Source organism: Salmo trutta, chromosome 13 (assembly GCF_901001165.1).
Source record: "Salmo trutta chromosome 13, fSalTru1.1, whole genome shotgun sequence".
NCBI lineage: Eukaryota > Metazoa > Chordata > Actinopteri > Salmoniformes > Salmonidae > Salmo > Salmo trutta.
Window position 1 is genome coordinate 56,723,520 of NC_042969.1, and position 14,376 is coordinate 56,737,895.

Here is a 14,376-nt window from a genome sequence, read left to right on the forward strand (position 1 = left end):
CAAGGTTGAAAAGAGCCAAGATTACAAATATACCACAGCTATGGGCTGTTTTTATGTATGACCATTAGTTAGGTGGGGTTTAAGTTTGAAAATGAAAACTTATTGACTGCAAACCATTTTTCATGGCAAACATACCATGTAATTTCCTTTTTCACTATAAAACATCTCCATGTAAGACACATTCTGTAGATGTTCCCAATGTTCAAAAGAATAACACTGAATTAATGTGTCGATTTATTCCAAAATCTGCCAGTGTCATAAACCAGGGAAAGCAACATTTAAAGTATCTTACAGCTCTTTAACGCAATGCCACACTGACTATAGTAGATAAGAAATAAGAAAAAAATACACATTTCTGGTTCACAAATCCCACTTCTGAAATTAGCTATTTGAACTGTTTTGACACACACAAGAGTCATTTTAGGAATGTGACATGTAAGGCATGCATGGTTAGATATGAAGCTAATCCTGTAGAGTAATTATACAGCATCAGAAAGGTAGGGGTAGATTCTATTCAATGCAGGGAACAAAGACAAAACAAATAGCTGCAAGGCTAAAGCCAGTTGGTTGGAGGGGGATGGGGATGAGTTTAGTCTTCAAATCAATCTTCGCCTGGGGTGGGCCTCTTTTTCTGGCTTGGAGATCTGGAACGACTGAAACAGACAGTGAATGGTGTAAGTACAGGGCAGACACAGCATGTCCAATCAACAGGCAGCCCGGCACCCATCTTGTCCCAGCATGTCCACTCAATAACTAGCCCAGCACCCATCTCAGAACCAATCACAGCTCCAACCCTGCTGGCCCATAATCAGTGGTGTAAAGTACTTGAAAATACTACTTAAGTATTTTTACTTAAGTGGTATCTGTACTTCACTATTTATATTTTTGACAACTTTCACTTCACAACATTCCTAAATAAAATGATGTACTTTTTACTACATTTTACCTGACACCAAAAAGTACTCGTTACATTTCGAATGCTTAGGACGACAGAAAAATGGTCTAATTCACACACTTATCAAGAGAACATCCCTGCTCATCCCTACTGCCTCTGATCTGACAGACTCACTAAACACATGCTTTGTTTGTAAATTATGTCAGTGTTGGAGCGTACCCCTGGCTATCCAAGTCATTTTCTATTAAGGTCTCTTTACTTTTACTCAAGTATGACAATTGGGTACTTTTTCCACTCTGTCCCACTACAACCAGTTTGCCTTGGTCAGGACACTTTATATATACAATACATTATAGCTACATTGTATACTGCCAACTTCCACTAATTATATAACATGTAGGGAGGGTTACCCTAATTTTGCATAATTAAATCAACAAGTGAAAGTTCCAGAGGTCAAGGAAATGGAGGAGCTGGGTGTTGAGACTGGGATGTTTTAAAGGGGGTTTGATGTGATAAAACCATCCCTTGCATTTTCACACAATAAAACAAAATACCAGGGTAGGATCTGAACTATGAATTGCACCCAAAATCCTAAACAAACACTGACCAAATAAAATAAACTAGCCTTTTGCAAGCACACGTCTTCAGAATCCTACCTCGATATGGTAAACTATCACCTATGTGCAGACACTTATTTAAAACCCAAGGGAACAGTGCAAACATTCAAATAGGTTGACCTAATATACAGTATCAGGACAAGCACCATCAAGGTATCTACATTCCCCCTAAAAAAAATCCTACACTTATCACTACACCCAGTATAATATATAATGTATCCAAAGATAATATTTAACACTCATATACCCACCCACAGACAGACACTCACACCTGTGGATTTGGACAGTGCATGCTCTGTATAGTGTACAGTATAAGTTAGGGAGTATCAGACTATACGTCTGCGTTCTGATCATGAATGACATTGACTCTTGGGTTTAAATACATTACAAAGGAACGTCTTGATTAGTGTTATGTTAGCTAGCTACATAGTTGCCTTTGTATCATGATAATGGTGTAGTACTGAAACTATCGAGGTTACCTAGCCAGCTACACTTTCAAACAAAGTCAACAACGCAGCCACTGCTAGCTAGCCTACTTCACTAGCCAGCAGTACTGTATCATTTTAGTCTTTTTAGTCAATAAGATTTTTGCAACGTAAGCTTAACTCTCTGAACATTCGAGACATGTAGTCCACTTGTCATTCCAATCTCCTTTGCATTAGCGTAGCCTCTTCTGTAGCTTGTCAACTATGTGTCTGTCTATCCCTGTTCTCTCCCTTCTGCACAGGCCATACAAACGCTTCACACCGCGTGGCCGCTGCCACTCTAACCTAGTGGTCCCAGCGCGCACGACCCACGTGGAGTTCCAGGTCTCCGGCAGCCTCTGGAACTGCCAGTCTGCGGCCAACAAGGCAGAGTTCATCTCAGCCTATGCTTCCCTCCAGTCCCTCGACTTCTTGGCGCTGACGGAAACATGGATTACCACAGATAACACTGCTACTCCTACTGCTCTCTCCTCGTCTGCCCACGTGTTCTCGCATACCCCGAGAGCATCTGGTCAGCGGGGTGGTGGCACTGGAATCCTCATCTCTCCCAAGTGGACATTCTCTCTTTCTCCCCTGACCCATCTGTCTATAGCCTCCTTTGAATGCCATGCTGTCACAGTTACCAGCCCTTTCAAGCTTAACATCCTTATCATTTATCGCCCTCCAGGTTCCCTTGGAGAGTTCATCAATGAGCTTGACGCCCTGATAAGTTCCTTTCCTGAGGATGGCTCACCTCTCACAGTTCTGGGTGACTTTAACCTCCCCACGTCTACCTTTGACTCATTCCTCTCTGCCTCCTTCTTTCCACTCCTCTCCTCTTTTGACCTCACCCTCTCACCTTCCCCCCTACTCACAAGGCAGGCAATACGCTTGACCTCATCTTTACTAGATGCTGTTCTTCCACTAATCTCATTGCAACTCCCCTCCAAGTCTCCGACCACTACCTTGTATCCTTTTCCCTCTCGCTCTCATCCAACACTTCTCACTCTGCCGCTACTTGGATGGTATTGCGCCGTCGCAACCTTCGCTCTCTCTCTCCCGCTACTCTCTTCTCTTCCATCCTATCATCTCTTCCCTCTGCTCAAACCTTCTCCAACCTATCTCCTGATTCTGCCTCCTCAACCCTCCTCTCCTCCCTTTCTGCATCCTTTGACTCTCTATGTCCCCTATCCTCCAGGCCGGCTCGGTCCTCCCCTCCTGCTCTGTGGCTCGACGACTCATTGTGAGCTCACAGAACAGGGCTCCGGGCAGCCGAGCGGAAATGGAGGAAAACTCGCCTCCCTGCGGACCTGGCATCCTTTCACTCCCTCCTCTCTACATTTTCCTCTTCTGTTTCTGCTGCTAAAACCACTTTCTACCACTCTAAATTCCAAGCATCTGCCTCTAACCCTAGGAAGCTCTTTGCCACCTTCTCCTCCCTCCTGAATCCTCACCCCCCTCCTCCTCCTCCTCCTCCCTCTCTGCGGATTACTTCGTCAACCATTTTGAAAAGAAGGTCGACGACATCCGATCCTCGTTTGTTAAGTCAAACGACACCGCTGGTCCTGCTCACACTGCCCTACCCTGTGCTTTGACCTCTTTCTCCCCCCTCTCTCCAGATGAAATCTCGCGTCTTGTGACGGCCGGCCGCCCAACAACCTGCCCACTTGACCCTATCCCCTCCTCTCTTCTCTTCTCCAGACCATTTCCGGAGACCTTCTCCCTTACCTCACCTCGCTCATCAACTCATCCTTGACCGCTGGCTACGTCCCTTCCGTCTTCAAGAGAGCGAGAGTTGCACCCCTTCTGAAAAAACCTACACTCGATCCCTCCGATGTCAACAACTACAGACCAGTATCCCTTCTTTCTTTTCTCTCCAAAACTCTTGAACGTGCCGTCCTTGGCCAGCTCTCTTGCTATCTCTCTCAGAATGACCTTCTTGATCCAAATCAGTCAGGTTTCAAGACTGGTCATTCAACTGAGACTGCTCTTCTCTGTGTCACGGAGGCTCTCCGCACTGCTACAGCTAACTCTCTCCTCTGCTCTCATCCTTCTAGACCTATCTGCTGCCTTTGATACTGTGAACCACCAGATCCTCCTCTCCACCCTCTCCGAGTTGGGCATCTCCGGCGCGGCCCACGCTTGGATTGCGTCCTACCTGACAGGTCGCTCCTACCAGGTGGCGTGGCGAGAATCTGTCTCCGCACCACGTGCTCTCACCACTGGTGTCCCCCAGGGCTCTGTTCTAGGCCCTCTCCTATTCTCGCTATACACCAAGTCACTTGGCTCTGTCATATCCTCACATGGTCTCTCCTATCATTGCTATGCAGACGACACTCAATTAATCTTCTCCTTTCCCCCTTCTGATAACCAGGTGGCGAATCGCATCTCTGCATGTCTGGCAGACATATCAGTGTGGATGACGGATCACCACAAGCTGAACCTCGGCAAGACGGAGCTGCTTTTCCTCCCGGGGAAGGACTGCCCGTTCCATGATCTCGCCATCACGGTTGACAACTCCATTGTGTCCTCCTCCCAGAGTGCTAAGAACCTTGGCGTGACCCTGGACAACACCCTGTCGTTCTCCACTAACATCAAGGCGGTGACCCGATCCTGTAGGTTCATGCTCTACAACATTCGCAGAGTACGACCCTGCCTCACACAGGAAGCGGCGCAGGTCCTAATCCAGGCACTTGTCATCTCCCGTCTGGATTACTGCAACTCGCTGTTGGCTGGGCTCCCTGCCTGTGCCATTAAACCCCTACAACTCATCCAGAACGCCGCAGCCCGTCTGGTGTTCAACCTTCCCAAGTTCTCTCACGTCACCCCGCTCCTCCGCTCTCTCCACTGGCTTCCAGTTGAAGCTCGCATCCGCTACAAGACCATGGTGCTTGCCTACGGAGCCGTGAGGGGAACGGCACCTCCGTACCTTCAGGCTCTGATCAGTCCCTACACCAAAACGAGGGCACTGCGTTCATCCACCTCTGGCCTGCTCGCCTCCCTACCTCTGAGGAAGCACAGTTCCCGCTCAGCCCAGTCAAAACTGTTCGCTGCTCTGGCACCCCTATGGTGGAACAAGCTCCCTCACGACGCCAGGACAGCGGAGTCAATCACCACCTTCCGGAGACACCTGAAACCCCACCTCTTTAAGGAATACCTGGGATAGGATAAAGTAATCCTTCTAACCCCCCCCCCCCCCTAAAAGATTTAGATGCACTATTGTAAAGTGGTTGTTCCACTGGATATCATAAGGTGAATGCACCAATTTGTAAGTCGCTCTGGATAAGAGCGTCTGCTAAATTACTTAAATGTAAATGTTACCTTTGGAGACAGTGGCAGAAACAACATGTACAGAGTAGCGACGGATGCTAGAACTCGAAGACACACTCGGAGGGTCTTGAAGTCTGATCTCGTCAGCTCTCCTTTCTCACCCTCTCAGAAGCTAAGCAAGAGGCCAGGCTCTGGAGGGAGGGGGCCTTAACTTGTCGACTTAACTCGGCTCAGCGTTCAAGTCTGTGGTGCGTGGGTTCTGGGAGGGAGTGGGGTGGGTGGAACAACTGTGTACGCGCGTAGGATGGATGTGTCTCGTCGGACGACCTCTTTAACCAGCGTGGCGCAAGCTGATTTCTGGTCAGCCCTTTTCACCCTCAGGGAGGACGTTAACACAGCAAGGATGACCCTGGTCAGTGCTTGTGCAGTCAGTCGACTCCCCACACTCTTTAAAAAAAGGCCTGATGCGATTAGTCACTGGAGTCTGAGCAAGACAGATTTCTCTTTTGGGTTTTTGAGGTTCTCGCACCCTCTGAAGCTAATCAAATTGAGGCTGGATCTGAGGGAGAAGAGAAAAGAGAAGAGCCCCGCTCCCCCAGCCGTCACCCAAACAGCCTCTCTTTCTCGGAGTATAGGCTCATCAGCGACTCTCTGAAGCCAATCAAGGTCTGGCCTGGTCATTCTAGGAGAGGGACCGCCAAGAGAAAAGAACATTAAAAATCAGGTATTTGGAAAAGATAAAGGGGAGGGGGGTTTGGGGGTGGGGCAGTGTTCCTCAATCTAGCTTGGGGTGCATTAGAGTCCCTGACTATTTTTTCCCCCTCCCCCTCCCTGGCCCCATCTCCAGCAGTAGCCATCTCTCTGATGAGTTGTCGCTCTGTGCGTTCTGAAAGGTCGACTCCGCAGACTTCGGGTGGAGGCTGGTCTGAGGGGGGCAGCTACCCACGACTTACCTGATCACACCTAGCCCTGTCTAACAGATAGCAATATACCTAAACTTAAGCTGAGTGAATGTGGAGTGTCATTTCTGAAAAATGTAATTTTATGATTAAGAGGTGGGAGGGGGGCTTCCAGCACATTTGCAAAACAATATTCCAAATCATCCAAATGAAGAATAATTAGCAGTATTGTACAATATGGGCTACAAGACAAAGACGATCATTTTAAGTCATGGCATTTACACAGTACAGAAGCAGCTGTGAAGGTATGGGTTGACAAGGCAGAGAGCTTACATATTCCTCTTATGGCTGGGAGAGCGGGATCTGGAGAGAGAGCAGGACGTCGAGCGCCCAAAAAGACATGGGAGCAGAAACGCGCATCACAACTCCAGATGGGATCCATAGACAGGACAGCTTTCAAGAGGAAATTATTGTGCAACTGTAATACACAAGTGGCTTACCTCCTAACAGATGTACTGGACTTGGACCACACAGGGGAGCCGGACCTAATATGGAAGTGGGAAGTGTTTTAAGTCTTTCAAGAAAATGACCTGTTTTGAAGCTAATAGATAAATTAAATGAAAACAATCATATGAATACATTTGCAGGAACAAGAGGTTTGCTCAGAATAGAAATGTAGACTATACTTCCTATAAAAATAAGAAAAATGCAATGTCATCAGCATGCAAAATTAACAGTTGACAATTACCTTTTCCTCTGTCTGCGATAAGATGGGGAGCGGTGCCTGCTGCTGTGTTGTAGGAGAGAGATCAGTATCAGCACAGGGAGAGGTTTGAATGACAGTAGCAAAAACCCTGTTTACTTACTGGTCATTGCTGCGGGAACGGGATCGATAACGGCTGCCACGTGACCTGGAGCCGGAACGAGACCGTGATCTGGAATACAAGAAACAGGCTGTGATGTCTCTAATACAGGGTTTTTCTGTGAAAGGTGGGTCGCCAGCTATGAGAACACATCTATAATCACACACTATTTCTACTTAATTTGGATCGGAGGACAATTTGGCTCACGGGAGGACAGTCAATTTCTCATTTGGGTCTCGAGCTGAAAATGTTTAAGAACCCCTGCTCTGATATATAACCACAGTAGTGAAATATAAAGAGGACGGCATTGCCCCTCAGCAGTTGAGACGAATCCAACCAGGTCAGCATATTGTCTGAGCTTAATTGTTTCTCAATAACATAGTGACATTTTTCTCAAGCTTAGTAATACTGCGATATAATAAGAACAATGTTGCATAAAGGGAAAACTATGCAGAATTATGACTGCTACTGGCAGTATATCAGAGGCAGCCAGCAGATATTGGGCAAGAAGAATACCTGCTCCGACGACCTCCATCCCTCTTGCTGAACCGGTCGCAGTTGTAGGCATAGTGGCCCCTGGCCCCACACAGGTAGCAGCGGCCTTGAGGGTCAATGTGGTGATGGCTGGGGTGGTCATGTTTGGTCTTCCGTGACAGCTCCACATGGATCCGAGAGCCGCACAGCACCCTGAGGTAGGGAGAGAGGGCTGAATATAGTGATAATAGTGTATGAAAGAAAACATGTAATACTGGGCAACATCTGCAAGATTATGGCCTGAATTACAACAACATCCCAAAACTGAACACACACCACTTCAACTAAAATATGTATGTATAAACTGATGTGAAAACATTATGGGCTGTTAAATGTGTAGGTCAATATAAAGTTACTCACTTTCCATCCATGCCTTTAACGGCGTCCTCTGCGTCACGGGCATCCTCATACTCCACAAAGCCGAAAACTGGGGGCCTGGCCACCCAAACGCTGCGTAAAGGGCCATAGTAACTGAACGCCCGCTCTAGCTCACACTTAGTAGCGCCGTTGACGAGGTCCCCAACATAGACCTTGCAATTGGTGTTAGGTGAAGAGCTGTGAGAAGACGAGTGATATGACATCTTCCCACCTGAGGAAAGAGGGAGAATCTGTCAACATCCGAAATGAACCAATTAATTAGCTAAAGTTAGTTAAAATGGAGCTGTGCTTGAGCGTATGAAGCTAACTAGCTACTAATATAAATAGCATAGCTAGCTAACATTAGCTATAAATACAAGGTACCGGGGGCGTAGCACAAGGGTAGCAGGCAAGAAAACAACTAGCTAGCCAGGGGTGTATTCCTTACGGATACCGTTTAAAAACCAAACGGAAGTTAACAGAGCAAAACAAGAGTTTCTATTGGACAAATTCAGGTAGGTCCATCGCCGTTTCGTTCAGTTTGCTTTCATATAAGAAACGTTTTGCAACGGAAACGGCGTAATGGATACACCCAAGCTCGCCATTTTAGTGAATAACGGGGTATTAACTATCTCTGACAATGTTTCTTCCTTATTATACAGTGTTGCTAGACATTTTATCGCTAGTGACATACTCAATAAATTAACCAGAGACGATACTGCTAGTAAGATAACGTTGTATCCATCTTCCTTATAAAACTAGCTTGTAACACTAGATTCGATATCAAGTAAACAATGGCGTCCGCACGTTTACCTTTAACCCCACAATTCCGCGATTGATTGATCAGCCTTTGCTCAATTTACAGAAATAAAACATTGGCGAAACGTCTTAAATTATTTCTTATTTTCATTACTTATTTTACAGAATTTCAAATTCTTCACTAGCCAACAAACATATTCACTGTTCTCTGTCAGACTACCCGTGCAATAACTCACTTCCGCAGTAATGTGGCCCACAACAGTGAGGTCATGTGTTGTTTTTCTGACACAGGTTTGAGAGACGTCTTGAGTTTTTCCCAAAATGTTCCAGATATGTATTAGTTTTTAGATATACTGAAAAAATATAAACGCAACATGTAAAATGTTTCATGGGGTGTAATAAAAGATCTCAGAAATATTCCATTCAGTAAACACTTTACAATATGCACAATATTCCATGCACACAAAATCTTATTTCTCTCTAGTTTACTGTCCCCCAACACAAGGTGCACCTGTGTAATGATCATGCTGTTTAATCAGCTTCTTGAGATGCCACACCTGTCAGGTGGATGGATTATCTTGGCAAGGGAGAAGTGCTCACTAACAGGGATGTAAAAAATGTGCGCACAAAATTAGAGAGAAATAAGAGAGATTATCAGGTCTGAGACTAGCCACCCGGACAGCTGATGAAACTGGGTTTGAACAACGGAAGAATTTCTGTCAGACACCGTCTCAGGGAAGCTCATCAGCATGCTCTTCATTCTCACCAGGGTTTTAACCTGACTGCAGTTTGGCGTCGTAACCGACTTCAGTGTGTAAACGCTCACCTTCGATGGCCACTGACACGCTGGAGACGTGTTCATGGGATGAACCCCGATTTCAACTGTACCGGGCAGATGGCAGACAGCATGTATGGCGTTGTGTGGGCGAGTGGCTTGCTGATGTCAACAGATTATGGTATGGGCAGGCATAAACTACAGACAACAAACACAATTGCATTTTATCGATGGCAATTTGAATGCACAGAGATACTGTGACGAGATCCTAAGGCCCATTGTCGTGCCATTAATTCGCCGCCATAGCCTCAGGTTTCAGCATGATAATTCACGGCCAAATGTCGCAAGGATCTGTACACAATTCCTGGAAGCATACTCATCAGACATGTCACCCATTGAGCATGTTTGGGATGCTCTGGATCAACGTGTATAACGGCGTGTTCCAGTTCCCACCAATACCAAGCACAGCCATTGAAGAGTAGTGGGACAACATTCCACAATCAACAGCCTGATGAACTCTATGCAAAGGAGATGTGTCACGCTGCATGAGGCAAATGGTGGTCAAACCAGATACCGACTGGTTTTCTGATCTACTTTTTTTTTAAAGGTATCTGTATTCCCAGTCATGTGAAATCTATAGATTAGGGCCTAATGAATGGATTTCAATTCACTGATTTCCTTATATGAACTGTAACTTATATTTTTGTTCAGTATATAATGAGAAAGTCTTGAACGGCAGCGTACTCAATGACTTGTAATGTAAGTTATCAATGTCATCTGTGACTTGTTTTCAACTTGTCATGCATAAAATGATTACACAGACACAGTAAGCGTTGAAAATAAATAAACTATATTCAATAAGGTTAACTTGAGTTGATTACATAGTTGTTTTTTCAGAACACATTACACCTCATGCCATAGGTTCTCCAAAACAAGTTATATTTCTTTTCCTTTGTTTATCCTTTCATAAAAAAATGTAATATAATTTTCAAATAATTTATTACAGTATTGAATAAATGTAAATATCACATGTCTTCTTTAAGTCAGTCACTATTCCATACAAATGGCAGGCAGAGAGAAAGGTTCACAGATAAAACTGCACAAAGGACACATTAAAGAGCAAGACCTGGGGTGGTTCACCCCAATACAGAAAGTTGAGGGGCACGAACACAGACACAGAAATATCAAACTCCAACAAACTGACAACCAAATGATCAGAGACATTCAGACAGACAGGAAAAGTCAGGCTTTCTTTTCACAGCTTTTATAGGTGGTGAATAAGTAAGTAGACTGTTAACACGTAATCAAAAAATGACAATTCACCTGCTGCTCGACCAAGTCGACATTGCTCAGTTTGTTGCAAGCGTGAGCAGACCACGCAAGCAGCCACACAGGCCAAAAAGAGCAACTGTTTTGGGATAACCCGATCCAAATGTAAACCTAGACGTCCATAACAGACCATGCTAACACACAATGTTCATGCATTTGCACATAGGATGGCATTTACAGCACATAAAACATCAGGGAGTGATATCTCATCTACAGCAATGGCAATGGCCAGATAGTTAAATAGAAGTCATCAAAACACTGAACATTGTCTGAACATTGTAGACAGTTCTATTCAGGAAAAAGTATGTCATAACCAAACCAATGACCACTGTAAAGGCCCTGTAAATGTCATCCTATGTATAACAACCCTGAACAAACTGACAAGGTTAATTGGAATGTCCATTACAAATTTGTATGTAAACATGCTAATCTCAAGTGAATTAAATAAATCTGTTGATTGGCCGCGGGCGCAACAAACACAGGAGAAAATAAGTGTTTCACTCCCACTGAGTGAGCTGAGTTGACTGCTCATCAAGATGAAAGCAAAGAAGATTCAGCTTTATATTGCACATTGCTACCACTCTCTTTGAAGCATTGTAACGGTTCAAATGGTTTGCTTCAAGGAGCCGTTGAACAATAAAATATTATTAATAAATATAAATAATGTAAATAATCTGGGCAACAGAAATGTACATGTAGGCTACAAAAACATAGACAGTGATTTAGTAGGAGAGAAATTAGACATCAGCTTGTGCTACATCAAATGACTAGTTCAAAGGGAAATTTGTCTTCAAATTGGACAATTAGAGAAATATCAAAATGTCTCTTTATTACCTGCCTAAACCATTGGGTCTACGTCTATGGTGTTTCCAGCATTATCAATATAATCTGAAGAGATAAAAAGTTTATTTTCAAAAGTTGACAAAGACTGGCAGTGGGGAAACACTGAGGGCCAAGGTAACTGAAATCTTTGTTGATATTATATATGTTATACAAGAAACAATAAACATACTTATACATGACTATTCTCAAGAGAGCCTTTACTATTTGAATCAATAAATCTATAGTTTTGAGGGGGTCAATTTGTTTACTCACTTAACTTCCAAAATGTCATTACTCTTTAATCCACTTTTTGCATTTGTAATATTTAAATGTTAATCATTCTCACTGGTTGTACTGATTGACAACTCTACAGTTCAACTAGAGTTCCAAGTATCCTGAACTCTAAAATAAGTGGGGAAAACTCCCATACGATATAACATCTGTCTCTAGTATTGTGCAGCATATTGACAGAGCCTCACTGCTGTGTTCTATTCTCTCCATATCCACCTCAGAACACCTGGCAATACTGAGATAAACCCACCTCCATTTTGTGTCTGCCTTGTTGTCTTCTGTTATTCTACATGTTTTTTTAGCGACTCAGTAAGTCAGGTGATTGAACCACATGTAAGGACCATGGACAGTCTAACATTTCACTACCCCTCCCCATCTCCCACTATCTTATTAATTGCACTTTCATCTCATTGAGATTGGGGCAGGGGTAACAATATATTATATAGTAGAGTCAGATCCAGAGTAAATACAGTATCGCTAAGTGGATCTTTCAAGAAGATGTTATTTCAGGTCGTATGTAATCATATTACCTCTGCTACTCTTCTTAACTAAGTAGTAGAGATTTCTCACTGGTTCCACATATTGCACACTAATCAATTTGGTTTCTGATGCCCGCTCAAAGCATACACAAGACAAGTCAAATTTGACTAAATATTAAGTACTAGACTTTAAGGCATTAAATGGGTATGATGCAGAATTACAGTAGTGACGATCAGTAGTTACTGAATAACAGTCTGTAGCTGATGAGAACTCACAGTTTGAAATATAATCTATCCCAGTTTCACTGTTACGCAAACGGGGAGGTTTGGATTTCAAAAAGTTAAAAACCAGAAGAATAGGAGCATTTGAACCAACACTGTTGGACAAATTGATGTACTGTAAGCCTCACTCCAAAATAAGATAATGTATATGCCATGGTCTTAAGTACTGATGGTGGCCCAGTGTTTCTGTATTTTGGGACAATTAGCTGGGGTTGGGTTGAGCTGATCTCAGAGCAGCCTTTACTGTAAACAGGTGAGGAGCAGGGGCAGTTTGCATGCTCTTCACAGGTCTGGCTGCAGTCTGGACCTTCTGCTTTATGTGCACCATTCTCACATAAAAGACACAAACACTGTATTCTCTTGTCACCACCCATGCATTAGAATTTTTTTGTCCATGCCGGTGCCGTGCTGTCACTATTATTCTGTCATGTCATGCATCTCTACCCAGTATTCCACAGCAGAGGGTTACAGCCCTCCATACCTAAAAGGTGCTCCGCTATAGTATCACAAATATCACAAACGAACCACGTTTTTTTTTACACAAATATTGACAGATTTCGATTGAATGAACAACAATATTAGCATCTCGGTACAGAACTCTTTTGGTTCTGAAGTCCTACACAGGTGGCCAATATCCTCACATAGGATATCTTTTGGACCAAACAAACACTACCCTCAACCTCATCACCCCTCTCTGCTTTTACCTTTACATCCACCAAAGTACAATGAATAGTTACTGTCCACTGAGCAAGCGTGGAGCCAAAGGGATACAGTATATAGATGTAAAGGTTTAACTTTATACCTGTATTCAGGTAAAGGATTGTTTTTGAAAAGTATACGTTAGATAGCAATACACTCTCTCTTGTAGTGTCACTCCACATTCTAGGAGATTAATGTGTCGTTTTGTGCTGTGCTTCAGTGGACAGTAACATCAAATAATATTTACACCATCAATGTGCCTGCATTGCTAAATCATCATTTCACACTCATTGTGGTTGCGAAAGGTCATAAAAATGTACAGTGTCTCAAACATGATGGTGATGAAGGACTCTACTGTCTGCTGGAGTGGAATGCAGATCTATGATCTCCACTGTAATATCTGAAGTCCAGTGAGACACAACAGTAAGAGCCTCAAGAGCTGGATGTGAGACTTTCGTTATCCAGAGTCGTGCCTCCAGAAACTCTGTCTTCCCTTCATTCAGAAGTCCACAGATGAGGCACATTTATATTTAATCCCTCTATGTTAAAGTTCGATGGATGGGGATTGTGGTATGAGAAAGGATGATATCTCATCTCGGAGCCATAATTTACACAAGCTACCTGCAAAAGTCATTTTCCTGTGAAGTAAGAGAGTGGCGACTAGTTTCTGAACCCCATGCATTATATCTATTATTGGCCACCCTACCCCATCCCACCATATCTGTAGAGAAGCCCCTCTAACAAATACATATACACTCCTATTGTATTTACACCAACACAGAATTGAGAGCTTGTTTCAATGTCATGCGTAATTCCCACCTCCCCTGTATGGAAAACCATACAGTAACTGCAACTTGGGGCTTTCAGTTTTGTTGTTGTTTTATCTCCCATTGCTAAATGTAAACATCCTACTCATTAACCAACCATTTTCATGGTGCTCTGTCATAGCAACTGAAGATGGACCAATTCCACTACTACGCAGTGGTGTAAAGTAACTTTGTAAAAATACTTTGAAGTACTACTAGTTTTTGGGGTATCTGT

The 14,376-nt window shown here is 43.8% G+C and overlaps 1 protein-coding gene across 12 annotated transcripts; it reads right to left on the reverse strand.

Annotated features, from left to right (window-relative positions):
* Positions 1-221: 221 nt before the first annotated feature.
* LOC115206121 (serine/arginine-rich splicing factor 7) lies at positions 222-8,949 on the reverse strand. Of its 12 annotated transcripts, none has more exons than XR_003880750.1 (9): positions 8,895-8,949; positions 7,903-8,131; positions 7,525-7,714; positions 7,012-7,080; positions 6,894-6,935; positions 6,646-6,690; positions 6,479-6,508; positions 5,298-5,928; positions 222-653 (listed from the first exon to the last, which is right to left on the reverse strand). XR_003880750.1 is itself a non-coding variant. In XM_029772725.1 (8 exons), the coding sequence occupies exons 2-8, from the start codon at positions 8,121-8,123 to the stop codon at positions 602-604; spliced, it is 630 nt and encodes a 209-aa protein (XP_029628585.1). In that variant the 5' UTR covers positions 8,124-8,131; positions 8,713-8,940; the 3' UTR covers positions 222-601. The 12 variants fall into 12 exon arrangements, 4 of the variants coding, with proteins under 4 accessions (XP_029628585.1, XP_029628587.1, XP_029628586.1 ...); XR_003880746.1 differs by having other exon boundaries at positions 7,525-7,695; positions 8,895-8,942; XR_003880747.1 differs by having other exon boundaries at positions 6,894-6,932; positions 7,525-7,695; positions 8,713-8,940.
* Between the last annotated feature and the right edge of the window lie 5,427 nt (positions 8,950-14,376).